This window comes from Liolophura sinensis, chromosome 4 (genome assembly GCF_032854445.1).
Source record: "Liolophura sinensis isolate JHLJ2023 chromosome 4, CUHK_Ljap_v2, whole genome shotgun sequence".
NCBI classification, from domain to species: Eukaryota; Metazoa; Mollusca; class Polyplacophora; order Chitonida; family Chitonidae; genus Liolophura; species Liolophura sinensis.
Window position 1 is genome coordinate 24,777,614 of NC_088298.1, and position 20,642 is coordinate 24,798,255.

The following is a 20,642-nucleotide window of genomic DNA, read 5'->3' on the forward strand; positions in this document are numbered from 1 at the left end:
TCTCACCAAACCACAGCTTACACCTAGAAACGCACCTTCTAAACGGGAGAGAGATCTCAAGGGAGGTAATTCCATATGGCCGTATTTTATTTATTTATTTGATTGATGTTTTACGCCGTACTCAAGAATATTTCACTTATACGACGGCGGCCAACATTATGGTGGGAGGAAACCGGGAATTGACGGGGAAAAACCCACGACCATCCGCAGGTTGCTGTAGACCTTCCCACTTACGACCGGAGAGGAAGCCAACATGAGCTGGGCTTGAACTCACAGTGACCGCATTGGTGAGAGGCTTCTGGGTCATTACGCTGCGCTAGCGCGCTAACCAACTGAGCCACGGAGGCCCCTGGCCGTATTTTGGCAGCAAAATTTTACATATAGCTGAATACAGGCGACAAGTTAAAAGTAATAGGCTATACATGATATATTCTGATAGCAACACACCACGTCTGTAGTTATTGTCACCATATTCTGTTTATGCTGTGAACATCTTTATGGGGTTTTTTTCTCAAGCAATTATAGGCACAACGCGATATTTCAGAAATTTACTTACTTAAGCCACACAGTTGAAATCAGCATGGGGGACGAAACTTAGCAGCCTTACAGGTCAATACAGTGATAGTAAGTAACGTGCGGTTGACCTTGACATTGAAACCAAAGGTCAATGAAGACCGCAGGAGGCGAAAAACATCCATCCAGGGCAAAAGGAAGCGAATCAGAAATCCCGACCTCACAAATGGAGGGTGGGTTGAGGCCAAAACTGACATCGTAGGTCATCGATCTTTTTTCTTGTTTGTGCTAGGTACTGCCGCGTGTATCCTCTGGTGTGATTACGGAACTTCATTTTATTTTTACACCAGAAGATCACGCTGTTTGTTTAATTATTTGTTCAAGTGCTCAAGAATTTTTCACTGTTATCGGTGTGGTCAAGTTTGTGGTATGTAGAGGACACCGTGTGTGTCCCGGGTAAACCATTGACCTTCATCGAGTACCTCTTTGGTCAGATATCTGATAGTCGCAGCAAGTAGGCCCTTTAACAATCTGAGCCAGCGAGCATCCTACATACATACAGCATCCCAAGCATATATACATTTATAGTTTTTTTTAGCTTTGTATGTACACACTAATTACACAGATTTTAAGAATGTAAACCATGCTATATATTTAAAACGCCTTTCACCAAAATTTATGCGTGTTCGGTTAGCTTACGGTAAGGGGCGTTTGCAACGTTTCTTATGGTGTAGTATTTAATATAAATATTGTAGTTTTTATCCTTCACTTTTCATATTATTAGGCTTTTTCCCGGACTCTGTCAAGTTTCCTCCCATCATTATGCTGGCCGCCGTCGTATAGGTGAAATGTTCTTTGGCGTAAAACACAAAGAAAAAATAAAGAAACAAATAAATAAATAAATAATAAATAATATTACCTGTCTCAGTAAACATAAGCTAAAATCACATTATTATTTCAAATTGTCTTTGGATGTAAATAAAAATAAAAATATCCTTTATTGTTCACTATGTATACATAATTAAATATATGTAAATTATTGTTTTTTTGCTTTTTTTTTAAGTCTTACACCGTTTCACGGCGTAAACTTGTATTTACCACTACATATCTACAATACTCTATCCAAATTCTTGGTACAAACTCTCCTGGCTCTGAAAAATTATTTTTGCATAACTGATATTGTTTTTCTCCCAAGCTCACAAAATCAGTCACGAGATCTCTTAGTTCAGTTTTACACATAATACATGACCTTGCCCTTGCACTTTACCGCCTTAATGCTCCTTCAACAACATCAACAGAATGATCATGTAGACACGGTATACCCGCGAATTCACAGTTATGAATGGTCCTTATCCGTGTTGTACTGCCCAGAAAGATATAACAGTATCCTATTACTGAGTCACCATGCAACTAATAGTATCCTATCACTGAGTCACCATGTAACTAACAGTATCCAATCACTGAGTCACCATGTATCTAACAGCACTTTTTACAATATCGTACGCAAATTTATTTTGTCTTGCTCCTGATAAATACTCAACAGTTTTAATTTATATATTCATTTGAGTGTTGTTTAACGCCATACCGGTGCTCAAGAAGTTTTCTCTTATACTATGACAGTTGGTTTTACGGTTTGGAGGAAACCAGAATGCCGGTATAAAAAAAACACCGACTTTTGGCAAGTTGATGACGAGCTTTTCCACAAGTGACGAACAGATGTGTACATGCATCATACTGGAAAACAATTGCTGTCCAACGAACTTAGGTTGTGCAACGGTCATAACCGACTCGGTTGACTCAAGGAAAAAAACTCGTTCAATACACCCATTAAACATGTCAGCCAAACACATCTATGACATCCAATGAGCAGTTCTTATGGCGTTTGTTATGGCGTGAACTTAAACGTAGTTATATGAACCGTAATACCGCCGAGAGGAGGTCATTGTGTCGCTGGACACTACGTGATTTGTACGCAATTGTCCACAAGTGGCAGCGATACAATGCGTGATTGAAAAAAAGAACGGAGCATGCGCAGTAAGTTTATAATACCATTATGTTTGGAGGACGTGAGCAATTAACAGGTCATCCATGATTAATAAAAGCTTTCATATCATTATGTTAATAAATTAAAATCAAGTAACATAACCTACTTTATCTTATATTCGTCTAAAAATGACAACTAGAGATGGGAAATTTCTACTTATGAGTTGCAACACAGCCTCATTCACTAATGCCTTCACTTCAAAAGACAAAGCCGCCCGCCTCAATTAAAAAAAATGATTACCCTACAAATTTTAAACAAAAAATGGCACTTCATACTAATTACATGAACCTCATCTTAAAGTTCACAAATGAATTGTCTTTGCATTTTCTCGCAGCTTATATCAGCTAGGTTCATATTGCGACCAAGCGTAGGGAAGAACGTCACACACTCCTCGTTGCTAGGCTCGTTGGCACCCCAGACGATGGCGGAGGCATCTAGCGGCATCTTGGTAGCTGTCCACGTGAGAACCCCGTTTACGCGACGCGCTCCGGTCAGCCAACCGTGATCCGTGCTGTACAACTGGGAATCTGAGGACAGAAACGGCTGGTTGATAATCTGACTAGTTCATTGATTGATTAAATGGTTGAATGGTTGATTGATTAATTGATTAGTTAGTTTGACGCCAAGCCCAAGAATATTTCACTTTTACATGATTTCGGTGCAAGTTTATAGTTGGGGAGTTGATCTAAAACCACCGATCTTTGTCGGATAACTCACAAACCTTTTGACTTTAACTCCGCAGCTGAGAGCTGGATTCGAACATGCAAGCTACTCCCCTAATTGAAAGCACTATATAGTTACGGCGAACCAGCACTTTAACGATCTCAGCCAGCGATAGCATCTTACTTGATTGAATGTTTGGTTGTTTATGTTTATATATTTATTTATTTATTTATTTGAATGGAATTTCACGCCGTACTCAAAAATATTTCGCTTATACGACGAAGGTCATGCACCATTATGAGGGGAGGAAGCCGAGCAGAGCCTGGGGGAAACTCTAGACCATCCAGGAAACCAGGATGGGCTGGACCTAAATTCACAGCGATCGAGATGGTGAAAGGCTCCTGAATCATTGTATGTACGTGTGTATGGATGGATGGATGGATGGATGGATGGATGCTTATGGGATTACCTCGGACTTAACAAGATATTCCTGAGTACGGCGTAAAGTACCGCTCAAATCAAGTAAATAAATCGTGTTTCACAATGCTTCAGTCATATGTCGACTACTTGGGTCACTGTACTGGTAACCCATTGGTTATGTGGTATGCAGATTGGTTATGTGGTATGCAGACTGTTTATGTGGTATGCAGATTGGTTGTGTGGTATGCAGACTTTATGTGGTACGCAGATTGGTTGTGTGGTATGCAGACTGTGTGTGTGGCTTGCAGATTGCGTGTGAGGTATGCAGATTGCTTGTGTGGCATGCAGACTGCTTGTGTGGTACGCAGATTGGTTGTGTGGTATGCAGACTGTGTGGCATGCAGATTGCGTGTGTGGTATGCAGATTGGTTGTGTGGTGTGCAGATTGGTTGTGTGGTATGCAAACTGTTTGTGTGGCATGCAGATTGCTTGTGTGGTATGCAGATTGCTTGTGTGGTACGCAGATTGGTTGTGTGTATTTTATTTTTAGATGTGCTTTTTTTACGAGTAATACCTCGATTCGTTCAGAACAGAAAATGCACAACTCGTGCCCTTTGCTATAGTTTTCGAAGTGCTCTGAGTAAGTGTGCGGGCCTTGAGTCAGTCGAGGGAATGCTAGTATAAATCATTACGTACTCAAAAGTCAGTTAATCAGTTAATTTTAACAGAAAGTCTCTTGTCCTAGTGATGATAAAATGTATTTCTGTTAATATAACATAATAATGGGTCATATTCAAGACTATATACTGTAAGTCTGTGTTGAATTAAGAGGATATTTAACGAAATAATTTGTTGCAATAACAATACATTCTATCATATCCTAAATTCAATAAGCATTCTGTTTGAGAGTATTAGTTATTTATACGTACTGAATATTTGTATGAGAAAATCTCGAATGGCGTTGAATTCTCCATTAGAGTTTATCGTCACCAGAGAGGCATTCTTCGACTGGCAAATTTTAGATGCCTCCTCGAAGTCCACCAACAGTTTATTTCTTTGGATGAAGTAGCACGAATCCACGATGCGATCAAAATCACAGGGGCAATGGAAACCTGGGAAAGGTATTTCTTAATTAGTCATGCGATAGATTTAAAGAAAAAGACAAACTGATAAAACACTTCTGGCTGTCGACAATTTACGTACTAGCAGAGTACACGTTATGAACACTGTTTTATTCATTCACCCAGAGTATTCCTTGCGTTTTTCCAATAGCATTGAAAATTGCTTCTTTTTGCATCAATCCCCTCTCATTTTCGTACTTTGCATACTGTCTTACACCAACCTTCCTTACAAATGCTACACTAGCGTTCACTGCAAGATTCATTCTGATGTTCTCTAGAAATGTCACTTCAATCTTCTCTAGAAATGTCACTTAAACCTTCTCTAGAAATGTCACTTCAACCTTCTCTAGAAATGTCACTTCAACCTTCTCTAGAAATGTAACGTCAACCTTCTCTAGAAATGTCACTTCAATCTTCTCTAGAAATGTCACTTCAATCTTCTCTAGAAATGTCACTTCAACCTTCTCTAGAAATGTCACTTCAACCTCCTCGAGAAATGTCACTTCAATCTTCTCGAGAAATGTCACTTCAACCTTCTCTAGAAATGTCACTTCAACCTTCTCTAGAAATGTCACTTCAATCTTCTCTAGAAATGTAACTTTAACCTTCTGTACAAATGTCACTACAGCCTTCTCTAGAAATGTCACTTCAACTTTCTCTAGAAATCTCGCACTAGAAATGTCAAACTGGAAACCAATTTCATACTGCAGATGACCTGTGCCAAACTAAATTTTACAACCACCAGACATCTTGTTACTTACATTTTTCTAAATTCTCCATACTTTGGTCCATGTCTGAAATAAATAAGACAAAAAAATGTTAAACCAATAGCTGAATCTGCATATGCTTTGTGAAAGGAATTTGTAAGGGAATATATCAAAACTATCAAAAACAGTAACACCATATAATTGCAGCCCCATTCGAACTTTCCTCCATGAATCCACATCAAACACGAATCAGTCAGAATTATAAACAACTGTCACTACACTACACACCCCGCTTTAATAGGTACCGACGAAGAACAATATGAATTCCATTTATTTATTTGATTGGTGTTTTACGCCGTACTCAAGAATATTTCACTTATTCGACGGCGGTCATTATGGTGGGAGGAAACCGGGCAGAGCCCAGGGGAAACCCACGATCATCCGCAGGTTTCGGGTAGAAAAGTAAAATAAACTGGATTAAAAATCATGTTGTCTCTAGTGGTTTTGAAAATCGAGATATGATTCTATAAGTCTAAAAAAATAAATGTAACATATATTTGTTCTTACCACAGACTTGATTATAGATACGGGGGTAATACCTCCACAGAGTACTAGTACTGAAAGACTATAGAGTTGTAGCATATGGCAAGTAAAACCAGAGGAGCGACTGCAGTGTGATAGTTGACAAGTGGTATAACACACAACCAGAGAAGCGACTACAGTGTGACAGTTGACAAGTGGTAACACATAACCAGAGGAGCGACTGCCGTGTGATAGTTGACAAGTGGTAACACATAACCAGAGGAGCGACTGCCGTGTGATAGTTGACAAGTGGTAACACATAACCAGAGGAGGGACTGCAGTGTGATAGTTGACAAGTGGTAACACATAACCAGAGAAGCCACTACAGTGTGACAGTTGACAAGTGATAACACATAACCAGAGGAGCGACTGCAGTGTGACAGTTGACAAGTGGTAACACATAACCAGAGGAACGTCTGTGTGATAGGTGACAAGTGGTAACACAAACCAAAAGACCGACTGCAGTGTGATAGTTGACAAGTGGTAACACATAACCAGAGGAGCGACTGCAGTGTGATAGCTGACAAGTGGTAACGCATTTTACCGTGAGTCATTACCAGGTCAAGCATGAAACCATTTTACCGTGAGTCATTGCCAAGTCAAGTGTAAGAGATCGATAGTAATTAAAATAAAAAACATACCGTAAATAAAAAGTTAAAAAATTTATTTATACACTAATAAATGAGACTAACCCATGTTTAGAGCAAGTTTATTCTTGTTTTAGTTCGATTTCTACAGTTTGGTGGATTCGATTTTAATTTATTTCTTTGTAATGGAGTTGCCATGGTAACAAAAAGAATTTCACTTTAACATAGCGGGAAAGCGGCCACAGTCGGTTATGACACAATTTAGCTTATAATGCCCGTGCAGAGTTGGAAAGGGGCCACAGTCGGTCATGACACAATTTAGCTTACAATGCCCGTGCAGAGTTGGAAAGGGGCCTCAGCCGGTCATGACACAATTTAGCTTATAATGTCCGTGCAGAGTTGGAAAGGGGCCTCAGTCGGTCATGACACAATTTAGCCTATATTGCCCGTGCAGAGTTGGAAAGGGGCCTCAGTCGGTTATGACACAATTTAGCCTATAATGCCCGTGCAGAGTTGGAAAGGGGCCTCAGTCGGTTATGACACAATTTAGCCTATAATGCCCGTGCAGAGTTGGAAAGGGGCCACAGTCGGTTATGACACAATTTAGCCTATAATGCCCGTGCAGAGTTGGAAAGGGACCACAGTCGGTTATGACACAATTTAGCCTATAATGCCCGTGCAGAGAGTTGGAAAGGGGCCTCAGTCGGTTATGACACAATTTAGCCTATATTGCGCGTGCAGAGTTGAAAAGGGGCCTCAGTCGGTTATGACACATTTTAACCTATAATGCCCGTGCAGAGAGTTGGAAAGGGGCCTCAGTCGGTTATGACACAATTAAGCCTGTATTGCCCGTGCAGAGTTGAAAAGGGGCCTCAGTCGGTTATGACACAATTTAGCCTATATTGCCCGTGCAGAGAGCTGGAAAGGGGCCTCAGTCGGTTATGACACAATTTAGCCTATAATGCCCGTGCAGAGTTGGAAAGGGGCCTCAGTCGGTTATGACACAATTTAGCCTATAATGCCCGTGCAGAGTTGGAAAGGGGCCTCAGTCGGTTATGACACAATTTAGCCTACAATGCCCGTGCAGAGAGTTGGAAAGAATCACTGAATCACACAGTGATCACGTGCGATTCTAGCCTGTGTTCATTTTGACAGTGGAACAGTGTGATTACATACAGGGGTTAAATGCATTTCAGTATTCCGAACCTGGTTATGTTAAAATTTCAAAGTAACGAGTCATTAATATGAAAGCGCTTGCATTCCATGATCAATGAATAAACTGAGCACATCGGTCTTCTTTAGGCACAGTTTAAGGAGTAAAATACCAGATAAAATGTAATAAGCGAAATGAAATGTAATGAGGGAAATGTAATGTACTGCAGCTCTCCTATTACATATACAGGTGAACAGACAATTACAGAGTGAAATCTGCAGACTAGACAGATTAAGTCAAGTCCAAAACGAGGTTATAAGTCTGTATGGCGGGTCTCAGTTGGAAGGGAAATGGAAGTGGTGGTGGGGGGGGGGGGGGGGGGAACCTAAATATTAGCAGTACATGGAGGCTGTGATGATAACTTTTAACAGATCACTTTATTGCGCCTAATCAATCAATCATTGATTGAATCAATCAATTACTGATAGCATGATAGTTAGTGTTGAGAAATCAGTGAAGAAGTGAATCTATACTATTGATGAAAATCATAGACTTAATAAATGAATCGGCGTGTCAGTAAAACATGCAACGAAATCAATCATCTAACTGTTTATTCAATTTATTAATCAATCAGAACACCATTACCTGTGAGCCTTGGTCCAAGGAACTGAAAAGCTGACGAAAGTCCAGCCAGTTTCTCATCCATCGTTTTCACTTGGCCGCTGACTGGTTCTATGGCGATCATCATCGAATGAAACTTTCCGACATCTTCGGCCAAACTGGCCACTCCCTCACGGAGTTTGCCGATCTCCTTTTCGGCCGAGTTGAGAGAATTTAAGGTTTTTTCAAGTTTACTCTGCTGCGATGTTATCGAGTTCAATTTCTCTTCTGACTCTCGTAGTTTGGACGAGAGCCGGTCCAGTTCGGATCGCAAGCCCGTAATTTCTTCCATCAAAAAGTTGTTCAAAATCCATATCCCTAAACTACAAATGCACATTACCCCGAACGACGAAATTAGAGTGGATCCCCAGTTCATTTTGGGTTTAATTTCCGCTGCTCCAGAATCCCTCTGCGATTTCACTGGCATACCTGTCGGTTTTAGTACCTACCTATCCACAAACTCCCACGCGTGCACACCACCATAAAAAATAAACTCAGCCGACTCAAGCCGCCCATGATACTGTGCGAACACTAAAAATAATTTCCTGCCGAAACGACAAACACTTAGGAAGCTTTAATTTCCCACAGGTATTTTAATGAAATACAGCCACTGTTGATTCAATCCGTTCAGGTGAATGTCAAACGTGCGCGTTTGAGACAACAATTATAAGGGTCACGAGAGGATGTTAACAGAGATAGTTTGCTCCGCTTTGGAGAGTGGCAACGGGGTGTGTCCCCAGAAGCGACAACGTGGACATGGTGTGTTGATCCGCAGCAAGAGCTGTTGAATTACAAATCTTTTGAAAATGAACAATAAAGCTAACTGGGTCGGTTTTTTGAATACAGCACACACAGAATTAGTACACCAAACTTTATACGTGCTTACCGGCAATTGGTGCATGAGTTAGACGGCCCGGATAATGTAGAAAAAATGAGGGCGACCTTTTCTACACCACTATACGTATAAAATGGGAATGACAATTGTAACGGGTTCAGATACACGAAACAATCGGTTCAAAGATTTACTCTAGATACTGAACACAGAATAGCATTTGACAAAATCAGGTTAAAGTGTAATACTTCGCATAAATTTCAATATGCAAATTTTTCTACTGCAAATTTCTCTTACCACTGGACGAATGCTGATCTCTGTATTACTTTAAAAGGAAAGAAAGGGAACTATGCATGAGTAGAAAGACAAATTCAAACCTTATATCAAAATAGATCTTTTTGACTGAATTATGATAGGCTTGAATGGTCAAAAGTTTGCATTGTAATGTGTGTCATATTCATCATGTATGGCGTCAATGACGCCACACGTATAGGTGGATGCAAACATAAAAATGACGGAGAGAATTTCGTTAAAACGTCTCTGTTTTTGCTGGGCTTTCTACCACTTCACTTCTGTTTGCTTTTCAGAGAAAATTAATTTCCCAGGCAATTGATGAAAGTACGGCAGATTTGAAAGTTCATGGTTTCCTTTCATAGATCCTCACTCTCTACGATTAGGCAGTTTCTGAATCTCGGTGTCTTCGCCTACTTCGCATTTTCTTTATCCATAGATACAAACACAGACAGAAGGCGTACATAAATACGCAATTTATTAATTTTTAGACTCCCGTACTCGCACAGCTTGTGGTGCCTTGGTGATAATGAGCTGTCAAACGTGGAAAAGTTCGTCAATATCTTGCCAAAGTGAGTGAGTGAGTGCTTAGGGTTTAACGTCGTACTTAACAATTTTCCAGTCATATGACGACGATATCTTGCCAAAGGCTGGTCGTGTAATATAGTTCTTCGTGTATAGAGTCAATTGTTAGGTCACTGTCAGAAGAACGATTAAGGGATTAAATTACGAATATTCCTGACGCAATTAAAGTCAAACGCAAAGAATGATTGTTTGGGGCAAATTTTTAGGGAATAAAATCTTAAGCGGACTTATTTCTAAGAATTGAAATAGAGCATCATTGTCAGTAATATTGGTTTTAAAGACAGATTTTTAGGATGAAGGCCAAAGACATACAAAGGCTTCAGTCAAGGACTACATACCCAAAGTCCACATCATCAAGGACTACATATTTAAGGGCACATATTCAAGGACTACCTATCTAGGGCCACATAATCAAGGACAACATACCCAAGGCCACATAATCAAGGACTACATACCCAAGTCCACATAATCAAAGACTACATATCCAGGGACACATAGCCAAGACTACATACCCAAGGCCACAAAATCAAGGACTACATAACATGGGTCACATAATCAAGGCCTACATACCCAACGACACATATTTAAGGACTACATACCCAAGGCCACATATTCAAGGACTACATACCCAAGGCCACATACTCAAGGACTACATACCCAAGGCCACATAATTAAGGACTACATATTTAAGGGCACATATTCAAGGGCTACCTATCCAGGGCCACATAATCAAGGACTATATACCCAACGACACATAACCAAGGACTACATACCCAAGGCCACATAATCTTGAGCTACATACCCAAGGCTACATATTCAGACTCCATACCCATGGACTACATATCCAAGACCACATATTCAAAACTACATATCCAAGGACACATGATCCAGGACTACATACCTAAGGCTAAATACTCATGGACTACATATTCAAAAACTACATACCCAAGACCACATCATAAAGGACTACATACCCAAGACCACATATTCACGGACTACATATTTAAGGGCACATATTCAAGGACTACCTATCCAGGGTCACATAATCAAGGACTATATACCCAACGACACATAACATAGCCAAGCACTACATACCCAAGGCCACAAAATCAAGGACTACTAACAAAGGCCACAAAATCAAGGACTACTAACATAGGCCACATATTCCAGGACTACAGATATAAGGCCACATATTCAAGGACTACATACCCAAGGCCACATATTCAAGGACTACATATCAAAAGACCCAAAACCAAGGACTACATACCCAAAGACACATAACCAAGGACTACATACCCAAGGCCCCATACTCAAGGGCTACATACGTCAAAGACACATATTCAAGGACTACATACCCAAGGCCACATAATCAAGGACTACATATTTAAGGGCACATATTCAAGGACTACATATCCAGGGCCACATAATCAAGGACTATATACCCAACGACACATAACCAAGGACTACTTACCCAAGGCCACATAATCAAGGACTACATACCCAAGGCCACATATTCAAGAGCTACATACCCAAGACCACATATTCAAGGACTACATATCCAAGGACACACATCCAGGACTACATCCCTAAGGCTAAATACTCAAGGACTACATATTCAAGAAGTACATACCCAAGACCACACAATCAAGGACTACATATTTAAGGGCACATATTCAAGGACTACCTATCCAGGGCCACATAATCAAGGACTACAGATCCAGGGACACATGATCCAGGACTACATACCTAAGGCTAAATACTCGAGCACTACATATTCAAGAACTACATACCCAAGGCCACATATTTAAGGACTACATACCCAAGACCACATAATCAGGAACTACATATTTAAGGGCACATATTCAAGGACTACCTATCTAGGGCCACATAATCAAGGACTACGTACTCAAGGCCACATATTGAATAACTACATACCCAAGACCACATATTCAAGGACTACGTATCCAAGGACACATGATCCAGGACAACATACCTAAGGCTAAATACTCATGGACTACATATTCAAGAACTACATACCCAAGACCACATAATCAAGGACTACATACCCAAGACCACATAATCAAGAACTACATATTTAAGGGCACATATTCAAGGACTACCTATCCAGGGCCACATAATCAAGGACTATATACCCAACGACACATAACCAAGGACTACATACCCAATGTCACATAATCAAGGACTACATACCCAAGGCCACATAATCTTGAGCTACATACCCAAGGCCACATATTCAGACTCCATACCCAAGGGCACATATTCAAGGACTACCTATCCAGGGCCACATAATCAAGGACTATATACCCAACGACACATAACCAAGGACTACATACCCAAGGCCACATAATCTTGAGCTACATACCCAAGGCCACATAATCAAGGACTACATACCCAATGCCACATAATCAAGGACTACATACCAAAGACCACATATTCAAGAGCTACATACCCAAGACCACATATTCAAGGACTACATATCCAAGTACACATGATACAGGACTACATACCTAAGGCTAAATATTCAAGGACTACATATTTAAGGCCACATATTCAGGGACTTCATACCCACGGATATATATCCAAATATTCAAGGAGTACATACCCAACGCCAGATATTCAAGGACTACATATCCACGGACACATAATCAAGGACTACATACCTAAGGCCACATAATCTTGAGCTACATACCCAAGGCCACATATTCAAAGACTCCATACCCAAGGCCACATATTCAAGGACTACATACCCAAGACCACGTATTCAAGGACTACATATCCAAGTACACATGATCCAGGGCTACATACCTAAGGCTAAATATTCAAGGACTACATATTCAAGAACTACATACCCAGAGACCACATATTCAAGGACTACATATCCAAGAACACATGATCCAGGACTACATACCTAAGGCTAAATATTCAAGGACTACATATTCAAGAACTACATACCCAGAGACCACATATTCAAGGACTACGTATCCAAGTACACATGATCCAGGACTACATACCTATGGCTAACTATTCAAGGACTACATACCCAAGGAAACATATTCAAGGAGTACATACACAAGGCCACATATTCAAGGACTACATACCCAAGGACACATAATGAATGACACATATCCAAAGACGTACATGAGACAAAACTACTTTCAAACGCTTCAGGGGTTTTGTAATATTAACATACTTTTATTATCAATGACAGTATTATTACAGTAAGCATCAATAAGTATATTGGTTGTTGTTACATATACTCTTATTCAGCTCTTTCTTGTTCTAACAGTAACAATTCACTTGATATGGAGTCAAATCAATACTCTGGGAACTGACATCACTTAAATATCATTCTAATTTAAACCCTGAAACCACAAAATACCTATAGCCTACTATTATCCTTACATTTATTTATTTATTTGATTAGTGTTTTACGCCGTACTCAAGAATATTTCACTTATACAACGGCGGCCAGCACTATGGAAGGAGGAAACTATCCTAAAATATATATATATATATATATATATATATATATATATATATATATATATATATATATGTATATATGTATATACATACATACAAACACAAGAGTTCAAATTTAAAGGAAAGGATATGAAAGGTCAGAATATAAATTCACACCACACACACCAGTTTAAAACTGCACTTGATATTAGCTGTGGTAAGCAACTCTGTGAGAGGATAGCAATCTTGTTGTTACTGGTGTTTTATTCCTTGTAATTGTGAGGTGCATTTTGTAACTTTTATTTACTGATTTATTGTTTAATGCCATAAATTCAAGAATTTCTCACTCATGCTATGGCAGTCAGTATTATGAGAGGAGGAAACTGGAGTTCCTGAGGAAAGCCACTGACCTTTGGCAAATTACTTACGAACTTACCCGTGCACATGACGTACAGATATGGTGATCTTCAATGAAGCAACGACCATGCAAACAACCTTCATTTAATTCTACTTGAAACTCTTTGACAGTATAGCGGTACTTTTTGTGACATGGTATATAATTTAGCTTTCCAGCTTTCGAACATAAATGGATATGTTTTGCTTTATGCTACAGCCATGTGAATTTTCTTCCACATTCCACAAAAGCCATGTTCAACTTACTCCGGTCGAAATCTGAAAAAATAACATTTGATATTTTGAAAATACAGCCACATAGTGATAACTGCTATTTTCAGACAAACATTCGATGATATGAATGGTCATAAGTTACTAACAGTATTCATCAAAAAGAATTTTTCTTTACAATTATAAGTGACAAAGCTCTTTAAGGAATAAGACAAAGATGAGAAAGTCCTATGAAATTCCAGCTAATCTCAAAGGATAATGTACAGCAAAATCAGGCATAAACAAATCCTGAGATTCCATACTTGATATGCTTGCTGATACATCAAATACATTTCCTGTATTAATAAACGAAAAAAAACCCCAAAAAAACCTCTAGTCTTGAACCTTCTCATTAAACCATTTTTTCTCTCTTAAAACATGAAACCACTTGTCTTACAATGAACATATCTCTTTCAGCGTTTCTTACTATTTCTGAAGGAAACAGCCGTTAGCAGCTTGGGATGATAAGTGAAAGAATAATGTGTTAAGTAAAAAAAAATAATTTCCTATATTCATAACAGCAATTATTTGAGCCCTAAGAAAATCATCAGTCCATGTATATTTTGCAGGTACAGGTAATTTATACACAAAGCAAGCCACCTGTAAGACTTCTCTTGAGCTCTTGCTACAAAGCTAAAAGGTCATTGAGACCTGTAGACATGAATCTCTTGCTAGTATAGCCACAACTTTAGGCCAGGACGGTTGTCATGAATGCAATAAAGTTGGCAAGATGAGAAGGTTTAACCTGGACTTTGCAAGGCTTTACCTGTCACACAATGTACATGGATACAAGTGGCTTTTTTTTACCAATAGTGTAACCCAAGACTATCAGCAGTTGGAGACCATGCAGTTTTATGGTACTGGTAGTCATGACATTGGAATGGTAGAGGCCTGTTAGGGATGTGTAAGTGGTGAGCTAGTAGCACGCCACCCAGAACCTTACAGAGCCTGGTCAGTATTGTATTACAAAAAGTTAAACATCACAAAATCAGACTTATCATGGTTTATACATATCTACATGGTTACTACACAGACTAACTTTCACTACACAACTGCAGCAAACCCCTGTTAGGGGTGTGTTAGTGGTGAGCTAGTAGCATGCCACCCAGAACCTTACAGCAGAGCCTGGTGAGTATTGTATTACAAAAAGTTAAACATCACAAAATCAGATTTATCATGGTTTATACATATCTACATGGTTACTACACAGACCAACTTTCACTACACAACTGCAGCAAAACATTTCCCTTGTATTAAACTCCTCTAAACTATTCTCAAAATAAGTCATTAAAAAAAGAATTGATTAAACTTAGATTTAAATGTTAAATTAATAAAATTGCACGGCCATCAACCAATAAAAAACAGTAGGAATAAAATATACATATACATTGTTACTGTACAGCAGTGCAAGCTGGAGCAGTTCGCATTCAGATATAGAAAAGCAAAGTTGAGTATTTATAGTGAGATATCAGAGAGGTGAGCTTGTGGTGGGCTAGTATTGGGCTAGTGCAGCACAAGTATTGGGCTAGTGGTGCCAAAGTATTGGGCTAGTAGTGCCAAAGTATTGGGCTAGTGCCGTCAAAGTATAGGGCTAGTGCAGCACAAGTATTGGGCTAGTGACACGCCTGTATCGCTAATAGCTCCATAGTATTGGGCTAGTGGCGCCAACGCATTGGGCTAGTGACGGCAAATTACTGGGCTAGTGACACGCCTGTATCGCTAATAGCTCCATAGTATTGGGCTAGTGGCGCCAACGCATTGGGCTAGTGACACGCCTGTATCACTAATAGCTCCATAGTATTGGGCTAGTGGCGCCAAATTATTGGGCTAGTGACACGCCTGTATCACTAATAACTCCATAGTATTGGGCTAGTGGCGCCAAATTATTGGGCTAGTGACACGCCTGTATCACTAATAGCTCCATAGTATTGGGCTAGTGGCGCCAAATTATTGGGCTAGTGACACGCCTGTATCACTAATAACTCCATAGTATTGGGCTAGTGGCGCCAAATTATTGGGCTAGTGACACGCCTGTATCACTAATAGCTCCATAGTATTGGGCTAGTGGCGCCAAATTATTGGGCTAGTGACACGCCTGTATCACTAATAGTTCCATAGTATTGGGCTAGTGGCATCAACACATTGGGCTAGTGGCGCCAAATTATTGGGCTAGTGACACGCCTGTATCAATAAAATAGCTCCATAGTATTGGGCTAGTGGCGCCAACGCATTGGGCTAGTGACACGCCTGTATCGCTAATAGCTCCATAGTATTGGGCTAGTGGCGTCAACGCATTGGGCTAGTGGCGCCAAATTATTGGGCCAGTGACACGCCTGTATCGCTAATAGCTCCATAGTATTGGGCTAGTGGCGTCAACGCATTGGGCTAGTGGCACCAAATTATTGGGCCAGTGACATGCCTGTATCGCTAATAGCTCCATAGTATTGGGCTATTGACACGCCTGTATCGCTAATAGCTCCATATTATTTGGCTAGTGACACGCCTGTATCGCTAATAGCTCCATAGTATTGGGCTAGTGACACGCCTGTATCGCTAATAGCTCCATAGTATTGGGCTAGTGACACGCCTGTATCGCTAATAGCTCCATAGTATTGGGCTAGTGACACGCCTGTATCGCTAATAGCTCCATAGTATTGGGCTAGTGACACTCCTGTATCGCTAATAGCTCCATAGTATTGGGCTAGTGACACGACAGTACTGAGCTAATGGTGCCATAGCACAGGGTTAGTGGCCTGCTAGAGACAGGATAGTAGTAGGCAAGTGGCAAGTCACTGAAAAATTCAAGGCTGGTTGGTATTACATAAAATACAAGACATTTCCACAAGATATGCTTCATAAAACAAAAAAATATGTTTCATTGTGATTATGTGTGGTATATACTAGCATACACAGCAGTAAATTTTATATAATCTGTTAATTGATTTCTTGGTTACAACAATCAGTCCTATACATTTATGTACAAAACCTTCACAATACATACAAATCAAAAACTTAAAATTCGTATTCGTAACTCTCATGTGAATCAATAACTATGTACATTTCCTTTGAAGACATGAAACTCAACAATTTACTACTCAGTGGAACCGAGCTTAATGGAAAAATCAGGGCTGCTGATGTCAATTCAAGATGCACACAACAACCTGAAAATAGCACTTTGCTCAAGGAAAGGTTTTACCATAATCACCATCGCTATCATATATGCATATATATAAATACAAAAACTTGGTGCCATCTTACACCAAGGCAAGAAAATTAAAGGCAAATGTTTACCAGTTATTCAGTTAATTAAAGTGGAAATATATCTGGATCATGTTTACACTGATCACATAGTTACACTTCTGGACTTCTAACTAAAAGTCACAAATCGGAAAATAAGATCAGTTTTCTGTCCAGAAATACATGATAATTAAACACAGAAAATTTGACTTTTAATATTAGACATTGATTATACAGCCACTCCAAGTACTCAAGGAGATTTTATTTCATTCAAGAATTTGTAAAAAAAAAAAGGTATTTTTAGATAAAGTTTCTATTGTAAATGTATTTCTAAAGAAGACAACTTCTTTTCATTGTTGAATTGTCCTTTACATGAAGATAGGATTCACTAAAACTGGCGATTTAAATACACAGCAGGTGGGTTAAGGAATATATAGCACTACAATCACTTTCAGATTAGGATGGTATATAAACTATAGATGGATACTGAAGTGGAAGAAATGGTGAAGGTGGTAAGTAACAACTCTGTTGAACAATGAACAAAGATTATATGACAGGAGCTGGAAAATTTCACAAGATGGTAGTCAAATTTATAGCACATTTAAAAGTTAAAAATTATATTTAAGAGCACATTTCCACATGTTCTTCTGTATGTGCTCATGATTACATTTTTGATAAATTTCTTCTTTATATTCAATTCCAAACATTTCCTTTAGACCCTGAGATGAAAAATTCTAACATACAATATCCTGTTATGGTTTCTGCTGGAGCATTATCTATCATTTTCATTCCTGCCTAAAAGAAAACATACACTGATGTCTTTACTATTTTGCATACATGTACATATTACTTAGAAAAACCTAAAACATAATCCAGTCAATTGTATTTATCTATAGCTTTCTTTACAAGATTTTATATTTCAGAAATCATCCAGCAAAGCCTTTATAAGGTTTACAAATGTACAGCTATACAAGAAGTTCAAGAACCCGTTGTAGCAGATCTCAACAGATCTGTCTTTCTCCACATCCCAATGATAATATCCAGTCCATTCACAAAATAAGTTTTCCTCATCACTTTTTCCCCTCTCTCACAAGTTACTGGATTGGCAACTTTTCATTCTGAATCTGAAAGTAACAAGCCTGAAAAACAAAAACATTACATTAAAATAAATCAAGCGCTTAATGTCACATCATATACTAACACCCGGCTGTCCAGCATTTGGCTATCCACTTATGCTAAGCACTGAATGTCACATTATATACTAACACCGGGCAGTCCAGCATTCGGCTGTCCACTTATGCTAAGCACTGAATGTCATATCATATATTAACACTGGGCAGGCCAGCATTTGGTTATCCACTTATGCTAAGCACTGAATGTCACATTATATACTAACACCCGGCTGTCCAGCATTCGGCTGTCCACTTATGCTAAGCACTGAATGTCACATCATATATTAACACCGAGCAGGCCAGCATTCGTCTATCCACTTATGCTAAGCACTTAATGTCACATTATATACTAACACGGGGCAGTCCAGCATTTGGCTGTCCACCTATGCTAACCACTGAATGTCACATTATATACTAACACCAGTCAGGTCAGCATTCGGCTTTCCACTTATGCTAACCGCTGAATGTCACATTATATACTAACACCGGGCAGGCCACACACTTATTTGATTGTTGTTAAAATGTCCTTAGGGACTCTAAATGAAGCCAATGGAAAACTTAAAACTCAAACATAATTAAGATGTTTAAAACCTTTTGTGGAAATGAAAGAAACTGTTGAGAATATCAACCCTCTAGGAGTTTCATGCAAGTGCCCCACTCATACATTCAGAGTTTCAAGCTGCATATGATATGAAGAACTCCAGACAAGGGAGATAACTTCAGTCCTACCTTCAGTGTGGTGAACATGATCCCGAGTTCCCCATACTCCAGATGACTCTCCATCAGGTCGTCAATCATGTGAATCTCCGCTCCGAGATGGCGGATTTTTGAGCGCACGACAACGAATTGGAAAATGGGGAAGAGATCGTCCATGCACCAGACATTAACAGCAGGGTCTTTGCCCTGAACAGCCTAAAACATAAAGCACATTTATGAACTGGAATCAGTATTTATTACAACACTATTTTGTGAATTTTACAGTATAAAGTCTTTTTTTGCTCCCAGGCAAAAGGTATGAGCTTTATTGATGAAAGTTTTAAATTGTTGATGAGAAGACACGAGGTGTGACGTAGTGATGAGGCTGAGAGTGACGTCCCCTTGGCGTTGATAGGCACACCTCCCAGCTGCCGGCATAGAAAGGTCGAGATTTTGACGGTCAACCTATGTCAAGATTTTGATGGCTGCTTATTGGCCACGGAATGTTTGGGACTGAGCTACAGCGCTACACATCAACACTGTCGCTTATGGAAAATTAATACAGGTCTGAGGCCAATTTGAGTGTGGGTTTCCCACTAGGCTCTGCTGGCCACCATTGTATAAGTAAAATATTCTTGAGTGTGGCATAAAATATCAATAAAATAAATAAATAAATAAAGCACAACAACACATAACACCTCATGCAACACATGCACCTGAGCACATGTGCAGCTGAGCACATGTGCACCTGAGCACACGTGCACCTGAGAACACGTGCACCTGAGCACACATGCACCTAAGATATTTGCACAAATGTATGTTCAATAAAGTGACAAAATTCTTAAACATCCTGCACTAAAAAGAAACACCTCAAGGCGATCACAGACAAAAAGAAAAAAAACAACAATTTCCCCTAATATTAACCCTGATAAAAGATGAAAGAGTAAAGAGATAGATGGAGCATACCTGAGAAATTTGCACAAAGGTCTGTTCAATAACCGCAAGTTTCTCCGCTGGTCCAAACGCAGTGCTGTCAAGGACAAGAAAGTAGGATGATTTTTATTTAGAGTCTGATGGCATATTGCAGAAGCCTTCTTCCTAAATTATTGTTAGTTTAAATTCCAACTCCTGTTAAAACCTATATCTAAAACATAAATTCATCCAGACAGGAAAAAATGCAAAGAGAATATGTCACTGTATTAATTACGCAAATCTTGTGACATGAATATAACA

The 20,642-nt window shown here is 39.4% G+C and overlaps 2 protein-coding genes across 2 annotated transcripts in view; both read right to left on the reverse strand.

Moving 5' to 3' along the window:
- Positions 1-1,486: 1,486 nt before the first annotated feature.
- Positions 1,487-8,873, reverse strand: LOC135464789 (C-type lectin domain family 4 member M-like). The gene is made up of 4 exons (XM_064742335.1): positions 8,436-8,873; positions 5,523-5,555; positions 4,570-4,752; positions 1,487-3,084 (listed from the first exon to the last, which is right to left on the reverse strand). The coding sequence occupies exons 1-4, from the start codon at positions 8,824-8,826 to the stop codon at positions 2,852-2,854; spliced, it is 840 nt and encodes a 279-aa protein (XP_064598405.1). The 5' UTR covers positions 8,827-8,873; the 3' UTR covers positions 1,487-2,851.
- A 7,559-nt stretch (positions 8,874-16,432) lies between these two features.
- The window catches only part of LOC135464604 (alsin-like), a 72,692-nt gene continuing 68,482 nt past the window's right edge, over positions 16,433-20,642 (reverse strand). The window contains 3 exon segments of the mRNA XM_064742048.1: positions 16,433-18,680; positions 19,443-19,625; positions 20,376-20,439. Coding sequence (XP_064598118.1) covers positions 18,636-18,680; positions 19,443-19,625; positions 20,376-20,439 — 292 coding nt within the window. The 3' untranslated portion in view covers positions 16,433-18,635.

Coding starts and splice junctions, on each gene's coding strand:
- LOC135464789 (XM_064742335.1), bottom strand. CDS start 8,826: ATGAACTGGGGATCCACTCTAATTTCGTCGTTCGGGGTAATGTGCATT. Junction 4,753..5,522: donor TATGGAGAATTTAGAAAAAT/GTAAGTAACAAG, acceptor TACCTTTCCCAG/GTTTCCATTGCCCCTGTGAT. Junction 3,085..4,569: donor TTTTCTCATACAAATATTCA/GTACGTATAAAT, acceptor TTCTGTCCTCAG/ATTCCCAGTTGTACAGCACG.